Source organism: Pinus tabuliformis, chromosome 2_2 (assembly GCF_031772625.1).
Source record: "Pinus tabuliformis cultivar Carrire ecotype Pingquan chromosome 2_2, CPIR1, whole genome shotgun sequence".
Lineage (NCBI taxonomy): Eukaryota > Viridiplantae > Streptophyta > Pinopsida > Pinales > Pinaceae > Pinus > Pinus tabuliformis.
The window spans coordinates 148928144-148949040 of NC_142300.1; the positions used below are offsets into that span (position 1 = coordinate 148928144).

Below are 20897 nucleotides of genomic sequence, written 5' to 3' on the forward strand. Positions count from 1 at the left end.
TCTCTATCTTTTCACTGCTCGCCATCTTCTTTCACCACTAGAATTGATCTCGCAAATCTCCCACTGAACAGGGTCTACCACAGGCTCGATCAAAATCCCTTAGCAACAAAGGCGTCCCCTTGAAGCCAAAATAGCTCTGATACCAAATGTAGGTTTTAACCTCGTACAGAAATTACCTGCATACGAATTCTAAAACACAGAAAATAAATAATGCGAGAGCATAACACATAAAACACATATACACAGAGATTTCCCCTGCATCCCAAAACCGGGACTACCAGCTTGATTTTTCATTATGTTCCTTTCAGTGTTACAATACATATTTATACATGCCGAAGCATCCAATACCACGGATCGAAAACCATCGCGTCCAAAACCATGTGCAAAAAATCATGCACGAAACCATAGGTAGGTCCGCCCAACCTAATATACGGTCCAAAAACAAAATTTTCTGGGGCACTGCCCCGGACCCCATAGAGGGGGGTTACCTACACCCCTCAAATCCCCTGTGACCCCCCCCCCCCCCAGTACACAATCGACGCAATGAAGGGGGGGCTCTGACCCCCCTCTAACTCCCTGGTTAACTACGTGGACTAGTTGTGGAAAGAATATAACACAACCCAACAATCACAAGTTCACTTGCCTCTCACACTTAGACAATTTCCAAAAAATATCTCGACAAAACAACTTCACATCCCTAGACCACGGCTGAGATGCCCTGCACAGTCTCAATCCTCAGTGGTGATTCTCTGTTATTTGGAACTACGCAGTGATTGAGGTCATCCCTCAGGCCAGCTGCACTGCACAATCCTGGAAGTGAGCAGCCTATCTGCCTCCCAGAATTGCGCTAAAATTGCCTCCATAGCCTAACTGAACTACACATTTCTCAAGCACAATCATTAAGCCTCCCTCTGGACTGTCGGAAACCTGCACTGCATTGAGACCCAAGGCTGCACTTCTCTCCAAAACTTTGCATACATGCCCAGCTGATTCCCTGCTTCCTGCCTCGCACTGCCTTCAGAAACTGCACATAAATGATCAGCAAGGCCTTTGTTGCCTTGCTCTACATTGTCTCTAGAAATCACGCAATCCTATCCAGCCGGTCCTCTACTGGATTGATCTACAATGCCTCAGGAAACTACACAGAATTCCCAGCTGGTCTCCCTATGGCATGTCTTGCCTTCCTCTTGAAAACTGCATGGCAGTTCCCCTGCACTCTGCCTTGTCTTCCTCCTAGGCACTACGCAAAACTGACCAGCAGTCCCTGTGCATGCCTATTTTGTCTTCCCTTAAAAAATTGCGCAGAAATTCCAATCAACCTTGCTTTGTCTTCCCTCTGGAAACTGCACAAAGCTGCCCAACAGTTTCTCTGTAGCCTCGCTTTGTCCTCCTTCAAGCAACATCGCAGAAATTGTCCCCCTCAAGATCCCATCTTGCAGTTGACACGAGTGACTGTCACTGCCCGATTTCATCTCCTAGTGATCACTGTGCATTTTTTCCCAATAGCGCAGACTGAGCTTCGAAATCCCTCATCCTGGCCTGAGCTATGCTTTGCATAGTTTTAGTGTCTTATCCTCCCTCCTGGTCACCTAGACCCGAACACATAAAATAATGCATCATACTAGACTAGGAGATTGTCGGATTTGATATCGTCCCATCATGAGTGAATTGTAGGAATATGTACATCAATGGAACATGAAGAGACAACGAATGGGATGAATAAGGAGCGCATTCTAGAAGACTTGCTTACAGCTGGAGGTACGTACAAAGCACATCAAGCAGCAAGCGAAAGGAATACATGCATGAAACCACCTTGCAGAGACCAAGACCATTGGAGACCCCATAACAACAAGCTATGCAAAGGTGAAGACAAAGAACGTCTAAGAACACATCTATCACTCACCATCACAACAACTTCACATGGACATAGTCAGATAGTACATGTTAGCAATGTCATGTCGAGTTGTGTCATGAGTTGTCTCGACCACCTCACTACTATGAGCCATATCTGTTGTAATAAAATGTAATGTAAAGTGAAATTCCAAGTGTCATTAGTGGAATAAAAATAGTCATATGTAATATAAAGAGTTATATGTAATGAAGTTGAAGAGTCATGAGGGTAGTCCAAGAGTCAAAATGGAATGTCAAGGGTCACCCCACCCTTTGCTATATAGAATCTCATAACTCATAGAACAAGCTTTTGGGAGCCAAGGTTTTGGATAGGCATTGCTTATAGAAGACTTGGAGAGTATTCTGACGAGCCTTGGCTTTTGCACAATGCAGAGAAAGTACATCTCTTTGGAGGAGTAGACGGTGTTGACTGTAATGTTCCACTATTGGGGTTAGTGGTTGTCAATGGTGTATGTATGGATGGAACTTTCACTTTATATAATATAACAGAGCTAGCTCGTCTTCATGCATATGTTTTTATTGTAGTTTGACTATCCTTGTTACTTTAGCAATGTATGTTGTTTAACTTACACATTTGTGCATGAACTATTTTGTATACAATTGTATGAATCTTGGTTTAACCCGTCACTTTGGATTTTCAACTATTCTACTTTCCAACTTGTGATGTCATTCAGCTCGTGTGTTCCTTTCAGGCTGCATACTATTACAAGCTTCTAAGGGACACACTTCATTCCCCCCCTCCATGTGTTAGAACCCCCATGCATCTCACTTGACTTGCTACAAGGTCACACACTTGCTTCCGACAAAGATATCACACTTACCTATGCGCGCTATCACAATCAAGGCATAGCTTTACTACCCACTGCTAGGACTCCTACTCCAAACAATTTGAGGTCTAGTTGGGACTTCTTACCAGGGAGATCCCCTGACATGTTGGTGGGTCCAACATCATCAACAATATGCAACATTATTTACCTTTGATTAGAAATCCTATTTTCTTTTGAAAAAAAAGTTTAACCTTTCTTGATTGAGTAATGGCTAAGGAGTCAATGGAGTATTCTTACAAGTCATTTATCCACCTAAGGGAATAGGATAAAAAAACTACAATTAAAGTTCTACTAGAAGAGACCCTAATGTATATTTGATCAACCAATTAGATTTGAGATAATTGTGTTCTTCAATTTGATTTAGAATAGTTTTTCATAGAAAGCATGTGTAGTTAAAAAAATTCCTTTGGTCAATAATCTACGTAAGTGAAAAAAGGTATTATTGTGTGGCCTTTTCTCTGGGCACAAAATCTTAGAACCTAGATTTCTACCCATGTAAGCTTTTGTAGTTTATATTGGAGAAGATTAATTCCTTTTCAACCATGAAAATTATATTACTAGTTTAAAACTTTCCTTGACATTGCAACATTTTAAATATAGATTGAATTTCTTTTTGAAATTTATAAGATAGGAAATTGTCAACCCACACATACAACACATAACATCTCGCAAGTTTACGAACTCTAAAATTGATAATTTAATGTCCTAATTTATGCAAATAAATTAGACCTAATAGTGAGAATGATTTGATTTGTAACACCAATTAGAGCAAGCATTGTTGAACATTGATATATAGGAAGGGTGGTTAACCAATTTTATCAAGATCATTTTTTCCTCTAGATTCAACCATTGAGATCCACAATGCCCAAACCTATTTTATAATGCTCATCAAAGATTGGAGGGGGGTTCCAAGGTACCTGAAAGAAGACGAATATTCAAGCAAAGGAAATTTCAAACTTCTAGAAATGGAGTGCATTGCTTGGATATTAATATTCCAACCAGAAATTTGACATTTATGATGATTAACATCCCCTCCATAACCAACAAGGAAGGATCTCAAAATCTACTTGAATATGATAGCAGTAATGATGGATGCATTGTAAAGGAGAAGAGTATCATCCACAAAATGTGAATGATTGAGACTCTAACACCCTGCATAATCTTAATTCCTAGAATATTTCCATTACGATGTTTTGCTTCAAGCTTTCTACTTAAGGAATCAGGAATAATGATGTAGAGGAGGACACAAGGGGAAACCTTGCCTTAGACTACATTCTCTTGAAAAAAAGAGGTGGGTGAGCCATTAACTAGTGGATCAATCCAAGGGATACTAATGCATGAAGAAATCCATTGAATAGATGGGGAATTGGATCCAAATCTTATCAATACCCCAAAGAGGAAGGAATTCCTTGCATGATTGAAGGAATTTTCCATCTCCAACTTGATAATCACGCCTTTCTACTTGTTTTCCTTGCTTGAATGCATAACTTCCTATGCAAGAACAATATTTTCAATTATATGCCTACCTTGCATAAGCCCCCATTGATTTTCATAAATGAGCTTGGGCATTATCTTCTTCATCTCAGATGCTATGAAATTTGTCATTATTTTATATGAAGAGTTACAAAGAGAAACGGGTTTGAATTACACAAAGGAGGAGGGCTTCACTTCTTTCAAAATTAGAGCAAAGAAAGAAGAGTAAGTGATCCCATTGATTTTGTAGAATTGTTGGTCATATTGGAGAATCATTTTCAAAACATATTTGATGAGGTCCCAAAATACTCTATAGAATGAGACTGAGAAACCATAAGGCCTTGGAGCCTTATCTAACTCCAAATTCCAATGGTGCTCTAAACCTTTGCTTCCTCAATTGGTTTCATTGGAGCTTTGCTCTCCTCATCCATCACCATTACCTAAATATTTTCTAGCATTTTTCCATGTACTCTGATGCAATGTCATGCTACCATTCAAAAAGGGAAGAATAATGTGATATGCCAATTTTTTTTTTATCTTCTCAATGATTTTAGTGGATTTTTCTATTATGATCTCCTTCACATTATTCCTTATAGTTTGATGTTTGGCTTATTAAAGACTTAAATTTCAATCTCATGCCCTAAGCAACATGCTTTTGGACTCATGCATTCAATATTTATCTTAAGGTTAAATGGCACTTTTGAGCTTTTTTGGAGAGTCATCTTTTCTTCCTATAAATGAACTATGATGTCATCAATTTCCAATTTGGACTATATTTCTTCTAGAAATATTTTTTTTGTCAACCAAAGGTGAGAAATGCGAGGACTTGTCCCATTCTTTAAGGGTCCACTTTACTAGTTTTAATTTATGGTCCTAGATGTAGATAGTTTTAATTTTTGTGCCTAGATGTTTAAACAAATACCTAGGATCCAAGTGCACCAAACTAGTTGAACTCTGTCAATAACTTCTTGATGGATTTCCGATAGTGGATTGAAATGAAAGGTTAAGGGACTAGTGAGTTTTGGAACTGTAAAAATATGGGCTCATGATCAGAGACAATTGAAGGTAGAATCTCAAACTTGAAAAATAAATCTTATAGGAGTAGGTCATTTTGCACCAAGAACCTATCTAATCTTGCTATTTTATTCCATGAGGCCATCCTCCTATTGGTCCAGGTATATTTTCCTTTGATTGTTTTGACATCTATGAGGTACCACTTTATAAATTAGCTTCTCCATCCTTTCCCTAATCATGTCTTTGACAACATTTTTGACTCTTTTCTCATCATTGACAAAGATGACATTAAATAATTTTACCATAACACCACTAGCAACACAATTTATATCTTGTAGGGCTATGAGCAGTCTTTAGCAACTACCTTTTTCTACGTACATAATAAACATGAATATATTAAAGACATGGAATATTTTACTTGATTAAGTGTCCATGTATTTTATGAGGATCCAATTTTGGGTTTGAAAAGTAAATTCCAAACTCAAAACCTAATTATTCCAAAGGGTGTACAAAACCCTCAAAGCTCCCCTTGAATCTACTACCATCCCTTCACAATGTCTCCATTTTTGTTTCCCAATTTCAATAGCTCTAAGAGAATCCATTTTGATCTCTCGGAGAAAGAATATAATAGGCCTTTCAATTCTAATAATGTCTTTTAAGTGTTTCTTTTTTAGTCCCATTATATAAACCTCTACAATTCTAGGAGACTAGTGTCATCATTTTGTAAACTGTTTGGCACTATCACATTGTTTGGGCACATTATTTCCTAGTATTCTTGTAGATTTCCAAATTCCTCCCCATGTTTTGTTGATAGTTATTTGGGACCCCATTATTATATATTGATTTGTTTATTATCACCAATTGATCTTTGATGACTTCCTACCTATCCTTTTGGGAAGTTTTGCCTTAGAATCCCAATCTCCCCATTCCTCCTCTCTTAATATTAATGGGTAAATAAATTTTAGTTTGAGATTTGAAAATAAATCTCTACATCATGTAATTTCTCCATATTTTTTCTATTACCTATGGGCATATATCTTCCTCTTTTGCAGTTGGGTTCTCTATTGCTTAGGTTATTGGCAAATCCTTGTGTGATGATTCCATTTCCTTAGGTTATTGAGAGGGATTTATTAATTGGAATGAGGGTAACTCAATGATTTGGACTAAAGGAAGCTCCTCTCATAAAGAAATAGACCCCATTAGTTACTTAGAGGAGGGGGTAACTAGGATTTTGAGGGATGAGACTTTTACAACAAAATTTCAAACTCGTTGACTAACATCAACTAACTTTGGTCGTAGACACATTGACCTTGACCTGCCTAAGTCACGAGGATTACCTCCCTTTTTGCCAATAGTGCCTAATCACAACACTATGTGGCATGATCTTGGTAGTCGTGGAGTCTCCCCTTTCCTTGCTTTCGCGCTTATCGCTAACTCCTATTGCCTCAAGTAATTGGAGTTGAGACATTTGAGGGGGTTTTGCCTCCTCTCTCGTTGAACATCTAAGGTTGGTTATAATGAATGTTGGGAGAGGAACCCTTCAAGAAATCTTACCCCCATGGTTTTTTTTCTCTAGTTGACATGAGAGCCTTGGTTGCAATTGCTTGATACCTTGCTCCTAGGTTTACGTTTGATCCCATATTTCCATTCACTATTTTCCATTATTCCTCCCTTTCTTGAGCTCATGCTTGTTCGGGTACACCCTTTTTGCAGTGTTCTAACAATTGTACATGATGTGAGTGATCAAGCATGATGACAAGAAATATCCACCTCAACATAGATCCAAGCACATGATACATATTTCTCTAGGTTTAGCCCTATCAATGCAGCATACTAGAGCATCATTGCTCTAGTGATGAAGCAAAACACAGGGAAGTCACAACCATATAGGAATCACTGAAAGGTCATCATTCCTATGGTTGAAATAAGGAGTCCACCTATTTAGGTATATGCCGTTAGATCTTAAAAAATATATCCCACTTCAAAAGGTGAGATCCTTGACTTCCCTAATCTCAAATAAGAAAGCATAAAATCCTCTCCCATAAAAGAAATGATGTAGTTGTTCTGTGATGAGTGTCTTCCAATTCTTTTCTAGTGAATTCACTATTTTCATGGGGGGATTCACTTTATTTTCAAAGGTTAAGGCTTTGCACCTTGAAGTAGTAGGGGGGAGCTTTAGTTTAGGAAATTTCTCTATCCATTTCACAAATCTAGTTGGTTGGCCTTTCATAGTCTTTGCATAAGTACAAATCATATTCTTAGAAGGCTAGGGCATTTACCTCTAGAAGGAGTTGCAAGCCCCTTCTAGAGATTTTTTGCACTAAGCCTAAAGAAGTTGTGTTACATAGTCCACTAGGATTTCAAATTGGTTTGAATGTTTAACTATTGTTAATGATCCTTGTATTTACGATATCAATTTGATTATTCAACAATACATGATACAAATAAATGAATATTATATTTCATTTGTAATAATACAATACAATCTCTCTCTCTCTCTCTGATCCATGTGGATATTAGTGTCCACCCACCTATTCCACTTGGACCCCCACCATTGTTTCTTTCAGTTTTTTAGTTTCCTTATTTGTAGCACAATTTACTATTTTTGGTAGTTTTCGGGTCCTGAACTTCAGGCGTAGTTTTGAGGCCCTAAACGATGTATTTTGGGAAGACGAGGGCCAACATGGGTTGTAGATTGATGTTGGCCACACGACAATTGTAGTCCTTGGATAGATCTTTCTGACGAGGTATTGTACGTGTCAAACAAAGATCGTATGCTAAAGTTAAGACCCCGGGAAGTTGATGTACCAATTTACCCAAATGGGGCCCACAATTTGGCACTTCATCTCCTAGGATTAGATTTTTGGATGTTTATGGTTTTCCATTGTTTCTCAATAATAAATAGGCCTTTGAGCCTCATTGTAACATAGTTCAGAGGCATGTAGTCGCCACATATCTTCTCAGAGATAAGTTACCATCACTTGAGCTAGTCTCATTTGCATTCTGTTTGTAAGCATATTTTAGTATTTGACATTAATGAAATGAAGTGTTATTTCCGCTGCATCTTTGTATTTATGGTTATATTTGTAATTTGTTGCATTCTTGTTTAAATCCAGATCAATGGTATCAGAGTGGTCTTCTCTTTCTCTATTTTTCTTTGCATGTCCCCAACGAGGTCAGAATATAAGGAGTTAGGGCTTGAACTGGTCAAACTTTTGCAAGACTAGCCTCGCAAATCCTGACAGCCTCCCATGGGGGAAGAAAATAAAGATGAGGGGGCAGGAGATCCTTTCAAAATCTTGCTCGAAGAATCCCTTGAGCGACAGAGGAATGCGATGATGGACAAACTTTGCCCCAATCCTTCAGCGGCTACCCAAGGGCGACACATCTACTTCCAACAACTACTCTGGAAGAACCACACCTTTTAAGGTATAATTTAACTTTGGCATTCCCATATTTGAGGGTCAGATAGATGAGGACGTTGTAGATAACTTGTTAAATCTGCTAGATGGGTATTTTTCTGTTCATGATTTTTCCAGTCGGGAAAAGATTACTTTTTCACTTCTCAAAGTCACCCTCCACATTAAAGATTGGTGGGAAACATACTGTGAGTAGAAGGACGAGAGGGAACACTCACTGTTTTTAGCCGCACCCACTTGGAATTCATTTCAAGATGCCATTAAGGCGCAATACTACCCCGTTGGGAACTATGAGGACAAATACATAAAGTCGACCACGCTGCGACAGGGAAGGGACCAAGACATGCCGAAGTTTACCAATGTTTTTCATACGCTTCACACGAAGTTGGGTATTAAGGATTCTGAGAAACATTTGGTACTCAAGTACCATGGCTGCTTACACAAGTACATCCAGGACGAGATGGAGTTCCTGGACATATCCTCGCTCGGCATAGCATATCGATATGTTGTCAAGATCGAGCAAAGGTTTAAATAGAAGAAGCGAGACTTTGGATCCGCGAATCTGAAGCAAGGGAAAGGCGTCTCAAATCCGCAGAACCAAGGACAGAGCCAAGGTAGGGTGGCCTAAGACAACCCAACGAAACCGTAAGAAAAGAACACCACCACGAAGTCAAAGAAGGACACAAGAAAGTGGTGTGAGTTCCATAAGAACCCCACTCATAACACAAGTGAGCGTCGGGATAAGTAGTCATTGGTGATCGAGTTGAAGGCTTTAGAATCAGATGCATGTTTCGGCCTTGAGTCAGAACCCGAAAAGAGGAATGACAAAGGGAAGCAGATTATTAAGGCGGAGGCCAGTGCCATTATTGCCACCACCAAGATCCAGAAGAATGAGCCCGAAGATCCAAAGGAGGGGGAACATCTTTTCCACTCACAAATGTGGGTGCCGCTGTAATTCATCGTCGACAGTGGGAGCCAAAAGAACCTCATTTCAACAGAGGTCGCGAAGTGGTTGGGCCTACCGACTACACCACAACCGCAACCGTATAATATCGGGTGGCTTCACCAAGGACGAGATCTCCGAGTCAACCAACAGTGTCGCCTTCCCTACAACATCAAGCCCTTCACAGATGAGGTATTGTGTGATGTTGCTCCTCTTGATGTTTGTGATGTATTATTAGGACAACCATACTTATGGAAGCGACATGTTGTATATGAGTCTAGACCTTGCTTTGTTATTATTTATTTAGATAATACGTTATACAGGATACCAGAGGTAGCCCCACCTACTACCACCTATTTGATCTCTACGAAGCAATGCAGTAAGATCATCTCCCATACTAGGAAATTTATTTTCTTTCTAGTTCACTCTCAAAGTAAGGGGAAGATTGTAGCCACATCCATGGCCGTTGGGAAGGGTTCCTCCACGCAGCAGAAGAAAGTGGATACGATCATGAAATAATACTGGGACATCTTCTCCTCACCCATAGGGGTACCGTTGCACTGTCAGGTTAAGCATTTGTTCAATCTGACTCCCGGAGCACCTCTACCCAACGGGCTGATATATCATTGCTCCATTGTGGAAAATGCCAAGTACAAGTAGCAACATGATCAACATCAGGTGCAACCCAAGTTTCAGGTGGGTGACAAAGTTTGGTTGCATTTGCAGAAAGGATGTCTTACCAGAGCCCATCGAAAGCTCAGACCACTCCGATATGGTCGTGACACCATTACCAAGGTTGTGAGAGACAACGCGTTGGAGCGAAACATTCCCCCATTCCTTGGCCTGCACCCAGTGTTCAATGTGGGCCGCCTTCGACCATACTTCCCACCATTGCTAGACACATCAGGCATTACAAAAGAACTCACACCAACAAAGTTAAACCCAAAATACATGGAACATGACACAAGTGATCGGATTATGGACACAGGTCAAGAACACTTGCCAACAGAAGATCCAACTATATCAGGTTGTCAAAGCTGGCCAACTCCTGCACCAAGGCAAGTGGCTCACCAGGGACTAAGTTCAGAAAAAGTTTCCTCATTTGATGGAGGAACTTAATGCAATGGGGACCATTGTTTCCTAAGGGGGGAGGAATGATCTAGGGGGATATTGGTGGCCACCTACCTATTCCACTTGGACCCCCACCATTGTTTCTTTCAGTTTTTCAGTTTCCTTATTTGTAGCACAATTTACTATTTTTGGCAGTGTTCAGGTCGTGAACTTCCAGAGTCGTTTCAAGGCCCTAAATGACATATTTTGGGAAAACGAATGCCAACATGGATCATAGATTGATGTTGTCCACTCGAAAATTGTAGTCCTTGGATAGATCTTTCTAACGAGGTATTGTATGCATCAAACATAGATCATATGCCAAAGTTACGACCCCTAGAAGTTGATGTAGCAATTTACCCAAACGAGGCCCATAGTTTGGCGCTTCATCTCCTCGGGTTAGGTTTTTGGATGTTTAAGGTTTTCCATTGTTTCTCAATAATAAATGGGCCTTTGAGCCTCATTGTAATACAGTTTAGAAGCATGCAGTTGCCACATCTCTTCTCAGAGATAAGCTGCATCGCATGAGCTAGTCTTATTTACATTATGTTTGTAAGCATATTTCAATATTTGATATTAATGACATGAAGTGTTATTTCCATTGCATCTCTATATTTATGGTTATATTTGTAATTTGTTGCGTTCTTGTTTAAATTCGGATCTCTCTCTCTCTCTCTCTATTATTTATTTATTTTTTCTATGTGGTTCATAGACCCCGAAGATCGATGACTACCATGTCCGATATAGAAGCATCCAAGCACCCTTCATTAAAATCGGAATCTAATGCTGCGAAAAGAGGAAGCATGGCATGAGGACGAGATTTACTCACGTTTTGTGGAGTTTGTTAAATTTTTATTAATGAAATTACTATTGTAAGAGATTGTAAGTCATTTCACCAAAGTAGATATGGTCAACCTATTATAAAAATAAGAAAGTGCATGATTTTAGCAAAATATTACTAGATCCTAAGAGAAACAAATGGATCTGAAATGATCCATTCGATGTATTGTGTTATATATAAATTATAGCCTTCGGTATATTGAAAAGAAGGCTAGACGTTATGTAACATCAAGTGCTGAGAGAGTGACCTGACTCATATAAGAGTATTGTAGTTTGAATTCGAAAGTAATATAAATCATGAGTTTTGTTATTATGAATTTTTTGTTGCTATGCATACGAGTGTATTAGTTCTTCAATTTCCATGAAACTGTATGTTTTTGGATAGATCAACACTCATCTTATGTTGTGTACAAGCTTGAACCCTTGTGGAATTGCATGCACTGCGTAGAGGAGTATGGATGGTGGTCCATAAAAGCACTAATGTGTTGCTGCATAGTGAACTATTTCGTTCATATCGTGGGCCCATAACCCACAGGTGCACGTGTTTGAGAAATGATGCAACTTTGTTGCATCAATGTCCATGGAATATTTTTACTAGGCATATCTAGCTAAAGGGACCACTACTTGTGAACTCAAGCATGAAGCTTGACCTTGAGAATATCGAAAAAATTGAACTCATGACCTCTCAATAGCAAAATTACTTTAATAATAAAGACTCACCCAATTGAACCAACCCTCCAAAATAATACAATGAAGTATTATCATTATTATAATTTAATAAATGTACAAAATGAAAATTTACGTAATATTTTCATAATTTCTATTTTTAATTATATATACAATTTTTTATTATAAATTTAATTAATTAATTTGTATTTATTAATATGTTATTAATTAATTTATGATAATTCCAAGTGAGACCATACCACATGTATGTTGTTGAATATATTAACTAATGAGAGCAAAATTATTTAGGAAAAAGATGTTTCCATAATGAATTTTAAACAATATTATAAAAACTTCGTAAATATTTTTAATGTAGCTGGAAGATTAGTATAGAGTCAATATTGCTAATGGAAATGTAGTTGAGATTAATAAAAAATGGTTTATATGTTATTTATAGAAATTAGATATGATTATACCATGTGAAGGTTATATAGATAAAAGAAATCATTATCTCATTATACCAAGTCAATAATGCATACACCTTTGTTGAAAATATGAAAGGTTTAATTTATTCCTTGTGTTTTTTTGATGTTATGTTATACGATCGGAGTCATATATCGTTTTTTTATTCCCTATTCCAATTAAATTTAGTTGGATTTTTGAAGTATAATTTCAAGAGTGTGAAAACTTTAAATCCATCTGATGATTTAATATTACAATTCAACACATTTTCATTCGGATAACTTTAAAAAGTTTTTTCCCCAAACAAATACTTTACATTATTTTTTTGTTTGTAATAAAGCAGTTAATTTTTACTACACTAAAGGGTTTTTATATTATATTATTCCAGCCTAACCCATAGAGATTCATTTTAGTATTGAGAGTGGGGAAAAAGAGGCGAGGAAGTAGGATTCTCTCACATATAAAAATAAATGATATTTTAACGTAAAACTAAAAATAAATTAGAAAAATATATACCCATTTCTCAAGTGATATATATATATAATTTTGAATTTTGTTCCCAGGGAAATTTCATTTGTTGGAAACACAAGTGATCTGTTTTTCCATCATAGTAGTGCCCACGCATCTCACAACACAAACGTGATTCGGTGTCGGTGTCGTTGTTGTGGTCGGAGTGGGTGCTTATAAGCTCTCCAGTCAGCCAGTGATTTTCGTATTACAACAACAGCCCAGCCCTCTCAATCCCACGTGTACAATTCCCACAGGCCTAACAACAGGGCACCGGCATTAGCCCCTCATCGAAGAAGAGCATTTGACTGACCAAGCTAAGTGGTTCACGTGTCCAGATCCTTTAGTATTGGGCACTCTTCCCATCCCCCCGTTGCGGGTGGGCGTGGGTACTCATTTCATCGATTCGATCGTCATTTTAGTCATAGTCGTTTGGTCTTAGCTGTAGCTTTCTTCCCCTCCTGCTTTCCTGCGACCTTCCTTTTAACTACAATTTAACAGTTTACCAGTTAAACACAAACAGGCAGTTATAATACAGTAAGGAAGGAGATCGATCCACCCAATTCTCTCAATTCATTTTCAGAGGTAATCGTGTCGTCAACAAACAATTCGGGTTTCTTGTTGAGATAGAGTGAGAGAGAATGGGACAGTGTTTCTCCTCTAAGCAGAGGAAAGTCAGCGGGTCGAGCAGCAACCAGAAGGAGAATCATCATCATAATCATCAAAATCATCAGCAACAGCAGCATCATAAGTCAGCTGCACAGAAGAAGGAGAAGGAGAAGAAGGAGAAAGAGAAGGAGAAGGTGAACAGTAACGGTGGGATTGCCCCGTTGGGAAAGCGGACCAACTTCGGTTACCAGAGGGATTTTGAGAGCAAATATCAGATTGGGAAATTGCTTGGGCATGGCCAATTTGGCTATACTTATGTCGCTACGGACAGGGCTACAAACGAAAGAGTTGCAGTTAAAAGAATTGAAAAGAAAAAGGTATCTTCTTTCCGTCTTTTTTGGGTGTTGGGTTGGGCGGAGGGCCGGCCGGGCTCTGATTGTGTTATATCTGATTTGCGATATTGTTCGGCATTAAACTATTGTTTACCTTTGTTTGTAAATGAATTGATGCCAAATTTAGTTACCCCTAGACATCAGAAGTATTAAAATCACATGCTTGATTTTTATATCATAGGGTTCCAAAACCTTTTGTGTGTGATTGGAATGCGGTCGGGATTGAATATATGCCAAAATAGAGCGAAGCATGGTCGTGATTGCTATCCGGGTGATTAGGGGTTATGCCCTCAGGTTAGCAGCGCAGGGGTGTCTACCCAGACAGATATAGATGCGGTATCAATATGGCGTGTTGAAAATTTTCATTTTGCGCTGGCAAAGCTCAGGGGTCAGCAATGATTCCATGCTGATTAGGGACACATACCCACATTCTCACCAAGACTTGGGAGGTCCACTTTGACCATCTGGCTGTCTGCCCATGGGATCATCACTGAACAAAACCTTACACATGATACACAGTAACCTTGAGCTCCCTTCATGATTGATGCCTTGGTTTTTGAGTCGGGCTTTTGTTGTCCATGCCAGTGCCTCTACAGTTTTGGGCACAGAAGGGATGTGCTTCCATGGGCATGCATTGACTGGTAAGTGACAGAGTTTTGGACATCTAAGGGATATAATTCCACAGGTATCATATTTGACAATGAGCATTGGCTGGTGTATACGTTACAGAACCAATAGTTTAAGCACATCTCGTTTTATCAAATCCTTATATTGAGCTTTCTGAAATTAAGGTTCCAGTTCCCAAATTGTGAGCATCCATTTATGAAATGAGAAAGATTATATTGTCCTATGACTTGCTAGCATCCACTTACTGCTGAAAAGCAAATACACTAAACTGGTAGATTACATTATTTTGATATATCAGACTCCCATGCAAAATGTTCTCAATTTATTGAAAGTGCATGAAAAGAATCTTGAGTTTCAAGGGAATGATTTATGATACTTGTTCCTATATAGTAATATATGTGATTTAGATCCTGTTCTTTCAAGGCATTATCCTCTATCCACCGTGTTTGGATTTGGATTTGTCAATGTTATGTTTTGTTTGGATTCAACACCATGGGGTCACTTGCAACTTAGATTAATAGTATTACATAAATATTCTACAATTTATTTTTTCATACAAATTGCAGACTTTATTGTCACCAATGAGGACTGTTCTTATTACAACTCCATGCTAGTATAAATTGGAAAGAGATCAGATTGTTGGGCAGGCTCACTAGGTAATTATAGTCCCATTGCCATGAATTTTCAAATCTATCTCTCCTCTATTTGTAATTGTGGAAGTGACTTGATTCCACAAGAATCGCTCTAGTGATATTGAAATTGGCAAGCCATCCTGTTTGTTATTTCACCTCTATAGAGTAGACGCCGATGAAAAATGCAACGATAGCTACTAAAAATGTGGAGAAAGAACGTCAATTTAAATGGAATGGATATAAATATGTTCTGAGCACCCTGTAAGATTTCCAAAGAACAATTTTCATATATATATATCAGGGGACCATAAACTGATGCATATAAATGGCACACAAAGTTATCAGAACACTGTAACCGGCCAAGGGTCAGACTGGGACCGGCTGAAAACTGGGTGAAGAACCAGTCAACTAAAAGTACATAATAATGTAAAATTTAATAAAAAAATTATATATTCATGACATCAATGGAATATAAACCGTTAGACACCAAAAACGCACACTTTTCTCATGTATATAGCAATGGCACTGAATGTGATACATATCCGAAACAGAATACCAGCGTTGGGAGACTCAGCAGGGAGTTGTGAGCTTTGTCTAGTCTCTCCCAAAACGAGCACCTGCAAACTTGTGGGAAAACTCACATGGAATCCAAACTCTGCTGAAACTCCCTAGAACTCGCCAACTCGTGGAAACTTGTTGGAACTTGTCCAGAGGCCGAAAATCATGAGTTTGATCCTTGGCAGGAAAACACAAATCCCACATGCAAAATGCTTGGAGACATGCCTTAAACAGGCATTTTGGAGGCACAAAAAGATCGGTGACACCTCTGCACTAGTGTTTTAAAAGTCAGAATTGGACTCGGAATTGGTAGAACGTCAGATCAGACTTGGATTGGGATCAGCTGACAATTCTCTGTTTATGAACCAGTTCGCTAGAAAACACACAAAATATAAAAAAATTTAATATATTTTTTCTAAATAAAACAACGGTTTGAACTGACCAAATCAGCGGGCCAAACTGGTCAAACTGGTTCAAATTCAGTTTTGGGTCCCCAAGGGGTGAATTGGTTGAACTGGCTGGTTCCAGTTCCAGTGCGGTCTATTTTTAAAACACAGCTCTATATGGCATTGAAGGCATATAAATCTTAATTTCACTCTCATTCTCATTTCATCTTGAGTGATTTGGGGTTCCAGTTAGAGCGCGACTGTGAAAAATGAAACTTGTTTTAGCAAGGTTTGCTATAACATAGTATGACTATTACCTTCAATCTCATGCCTTAATATCTCCTAGAAGTTAAAATACCTTCAGTTTCTTGCTTCAAGATTGAAGGAAGGAAAATAAATAGAAATCCCGCTGGCCAGATAAAGGAGAGCATGTGGAGGATGCTAAGTTGCACGAAACGGAGAAACGGGTACGAGTTTCCGAAATGGGAAGCGATACGAAACGCGACCTCCCCAAATTTTGGAAACGGGGAAACGCGAATATATATATATATATATATATATATATATATAGAAAATATTTAAATATATATATGTGTGTGTGTGTGTGTGTGCAATCATAAAGCATAAATGATACATTATAATTTATTACACTTAAACATTAAGATTTAATTTACATCACATTTACTCATGAATGATCACATAATGAAAATGAAATATCGGAATATCCAAAAGCAACCTTTATTAGATATCCAAATCTCAAAATCAGCCTTTATTTATATTAATATATGAGGCTGCAAGTACAATAAAGACTATAAGGCTGCAAGAGAGAGATCCAAATCAGGATTTTCTGCATCCACATCCCATTTTTAGAAGGACCACTGTTGTATTGGGAGTCTCCTCCTACATAGTCGAACGACCTTAGTGCTCTTGATTAAATACACGTTTCATACCCTAGTACCCTACATGATTTTGATTATTGGGAGTTTCCCCTGCATAGAGGGTTTGGTTCTCTTGATTAAATAGAAGTTCCATACCCTAGTACATGATAAAATCCAATGGAAACATTGCAACCCCCTCAATCCTGAAATCCTGAAAAACAAATAAGTCTGCTGGATTTTGAGTGAGATCTAAAATTCTACTTTCTCCATATGAAATCCAATGAGGGCGAAACCACTCTCAAACATCCTGAGTCATTTCATGGTAATGTTAAAAATTTAAGTAAAAGGATGAAAATGAAAAATAAAGGAGAATATCACTTTTACTTTAAGAATTTAACATTACCATGAACTGCATGTCAACACTAGGGCAAAAATTCACTTTTATAACTTTAGACACACATCTAGAAAATTAAAAAACAAATTTGAAAAAAACAAAAAATAAAAAAAAAACACAATTCAATTGGGAAACGCGGACTGTACGGCTTGGAAACATGTTTCCGGCTGTACGGCCATGTTTCCGTTTCGGGAAACATGGCCGTACGGCCGGAAACGCGTTTCCAGGCCGTACGGTACACGGAAATGCGTTTCGTTTCGTTTCCCGGGAGGAAACGACCCCTAGGGCCACGTTTCCTGCAACTTAGGGAGGATGTTTTTGGAGATCATTTGCAGTTGGAGAATGTTTGTTTGGAGATCATCTACTGTGTGCTGCCAAGCTGGAGACTGTATACAGACCTCGAGATGGAAAAGTAAGCAATCTTCCTGTTGGATCTTTGCTGTGTAGTTTCCAAAGGCCATTGCATTTTGATTCTGAAGAAGGTATTTTGATTTTCAGCCTAATTGTTTTATGATTTGTCAGTTCATCTCTCATTCAGAATTTACCATCATTTACCTGTGGTTCTGTTCTCCTTGTTCTATCTTCTTTCTCTTCAATCTCCACTGCCCATGGCTCGTAAGTCCAAAAGACAGCTTGATCAGGCATGAGAACCACAGGGGCTTCACTAGGGGAGCAATACCATACCACATGGTTTCATATTGGGGGGATATATTGAGGAAAAAATGACATAATATATTGGGGGATATATAGGGATGTAAAAAATGTTAATGAAAAAAGGGGTAAAGGGTTTTTATATTGGTAGATATAAAAAATGGAGCTCAAAGTTAATAGAAAAATATAAAGGGGCATAAAAAATGTTAATGAAAAAGGGATACATACAATATCTAATGAAAGTAGGGGTTTTTTAAATTGGGAAGATGTATTGGGTTCGTATTGGCAGGGGGTTAAATAATGTGATTTTTAGATGCATTTTCCAATATGTAGTCAAATTAGGGGTATTGTTTAGTATGCCACGAACACACGTGATATGTTAGATGTTCATTGAGTGAAGCCCCCATGATGGGAACATACTCGCTGACTTGAGTTGAATGATTACAAGAAGGTCAATTGCAGGTACTGTAACCACATATGAATTGGCATAAACAGGTTGAAACACCACCTAGCATGAATCCATGCGAAGATGTAGTTTGTGATCATTGCCTTGAAGAAGTCTGTTAATTTATGGTATGTTCTATGCTTAGAGCAATTTACTTCTTATTATTATTATCCACAGATTAGCAATCACATGTACAGTAAGTAAAGTGCAGATAGAACATTAAACGATCGACAGAAAACAAGCCAAGACAAGAGACACAAGATGTGGCAGCTAGCCAGGGACAAACCCCAATATGGGGAAACCCTTTGATCAAATCTTCTTTTATCTTCAATAATTCAGCAGAGAGAAATAGAAAGTCTGATTTAGATCAGCAACAACAAACCCTAGATCAGCGACATCAGCATCAGTGGCATCAACATCACCGGCATCAGTATCACCGGCATCGGCATCATCGACATCACCAGCATCACTGGCATCGGCATCACCGGCATCGGCATCATCGACATCACCAGCATCACTGGCATCGGCATCACCGGCATCACTGGCATCGACATCACCGGCATCACTGGATTTCCAAGGAGAGTCAGCTTCACCTACTGCGCAGTTCTGAGAGAGAGTATGATGGTCAACGCTGGTCAAACTTCTGATCTGCAGTTGCAGCCTTAAATTCTGCGTCCTTCCTTCCACATGTGTGAGAGAAGAGTCCCTTTCCGTGCAGTCGGAGAAGAGCCTCTTTTCTGTGCAGGAGAGAGAGAGATGTGTTGAGATGTGTGTCCAAATGAGGAAAAGGCCTCCTGTATTTATATACAAATGTTGATGATGACTAGACGCGTCTGTTGGGCTTCTGAGCCTACATGAGTTGCTGGTAGGCTTGATAATTATTCCATAATCTAAATAAATTCATATCTCCATAAATACTTATCGGAATCGGATGATCTTTAGATCAATCCTACACCTCTCGACGAGAGGAATCCAAGAAAAATATAATCAGCCATGAATAAGCTGACCCACATGAAGTTTGGCCCTAGTTGGCAATTTTAACACTCCCTCTCAGCTAGGGAGAACTTCATCAGCAATTCATCTGTCTGTCGCTACTATTCATCCATCAAATGCACTACCCTGTACAGCTTGACCCCTGCTCTGCTCTGCTCTGCCTTGCTATGCTCTGCTATGCCTTGCTATGCTATACTCTGCCTTGCTATGCTCTGCTACGTTCTGCTCTGCTCGAACTATGAAGAAGGAGAAGAAGAAGTGGTTGAGGATGTATCATACCATTCTCCACTGACTCAAAGTCAGTCTCAGAGTGTGTACCACTGGTCCCAGACCAGTCCTCAATCGACTCGAAGTCAGTGTCATAGTGGATACAACTCCTACCACTGGTCCCAGACCAGTATCATCGATCCCAGATCAATGAAGGTCATCCTAGCATAGGGAGTACGGTAGATACAACGATGCGTCCATCGGTACTACAATGGTCCCTATCCTCATTTCCCTACTCATTGATCAGATGAGAGGTACTTCCCATGAGTCCCAAATTGCATGGGTAGGATGCCTCGACAGAACTAATCATCCTGTCCACAGGAGAGCGAATCATCCTGTCCCACAAGAGAGCGAATCATCTTGTCCACAGGAGAGCGAATCATCCTGTCCACAGGAGAGTGAATCATCTTGTCCACAGGAGGGCGAATCATCCTGTCCACAGGAGAGCGAATCATCCTGTCCAGTGGATGCCACGAAGAACTAATCATCCTGGCCCACAAGAGAGCGAATCATCCTGTTCCATAGTCGCCATAGAGAACACATCATCTAGGCCTCACAGGAGAACTAATCATCCTGCTACATAATCGTCATGGAGAACACATCATCCAGACCTCACAGGAGAACTAATCATCCTGCTACACAATCGTCATGGAGAACACATCATCCAGACCTCACAGGAGAACTAATCATCCTGCTACACAATCGTCATGGAGAACACATCATCCAGACCTCACAGGAAAACTAATCATCCTGCTACACAATCATCATGGAGAACACATCATCCAGACCTCACAGGAGAACTAATCATCCTGCAGGCTGCTACATGGTCGCCACGGGGTGTCACAGGGAAAGTTTTGATTCTTTTACCCTGTACACATACACCACCAGGGGAT

At 39.1% G+C, this 20897-nt stretch overlaps 1 protein-coding gene across 1 annotated transcript in view; it reads left to right on the top strand.

The window, feature by feature from the left end:
• Positions 1-13355: 13355 nt before the first annotated feature.
• LOC149191868 (calcium-dependent protein kinase 18-like) overlaps positions 13356-20897 on the top strand; it is a 338201-nt gene continuing 330659 nt past the window's right edge. The window contains exon 1 of the mRNA XM_089404397.1: positions 13356-14158. Coding sequence (XP_089260523.1) covers positions 13814-14158 — 345 coding nt within the window. The 5' untranslated portion in view covers positions 13356-13813. The remainder of the gene's footprint in view (positions 14159-20897) is intronic.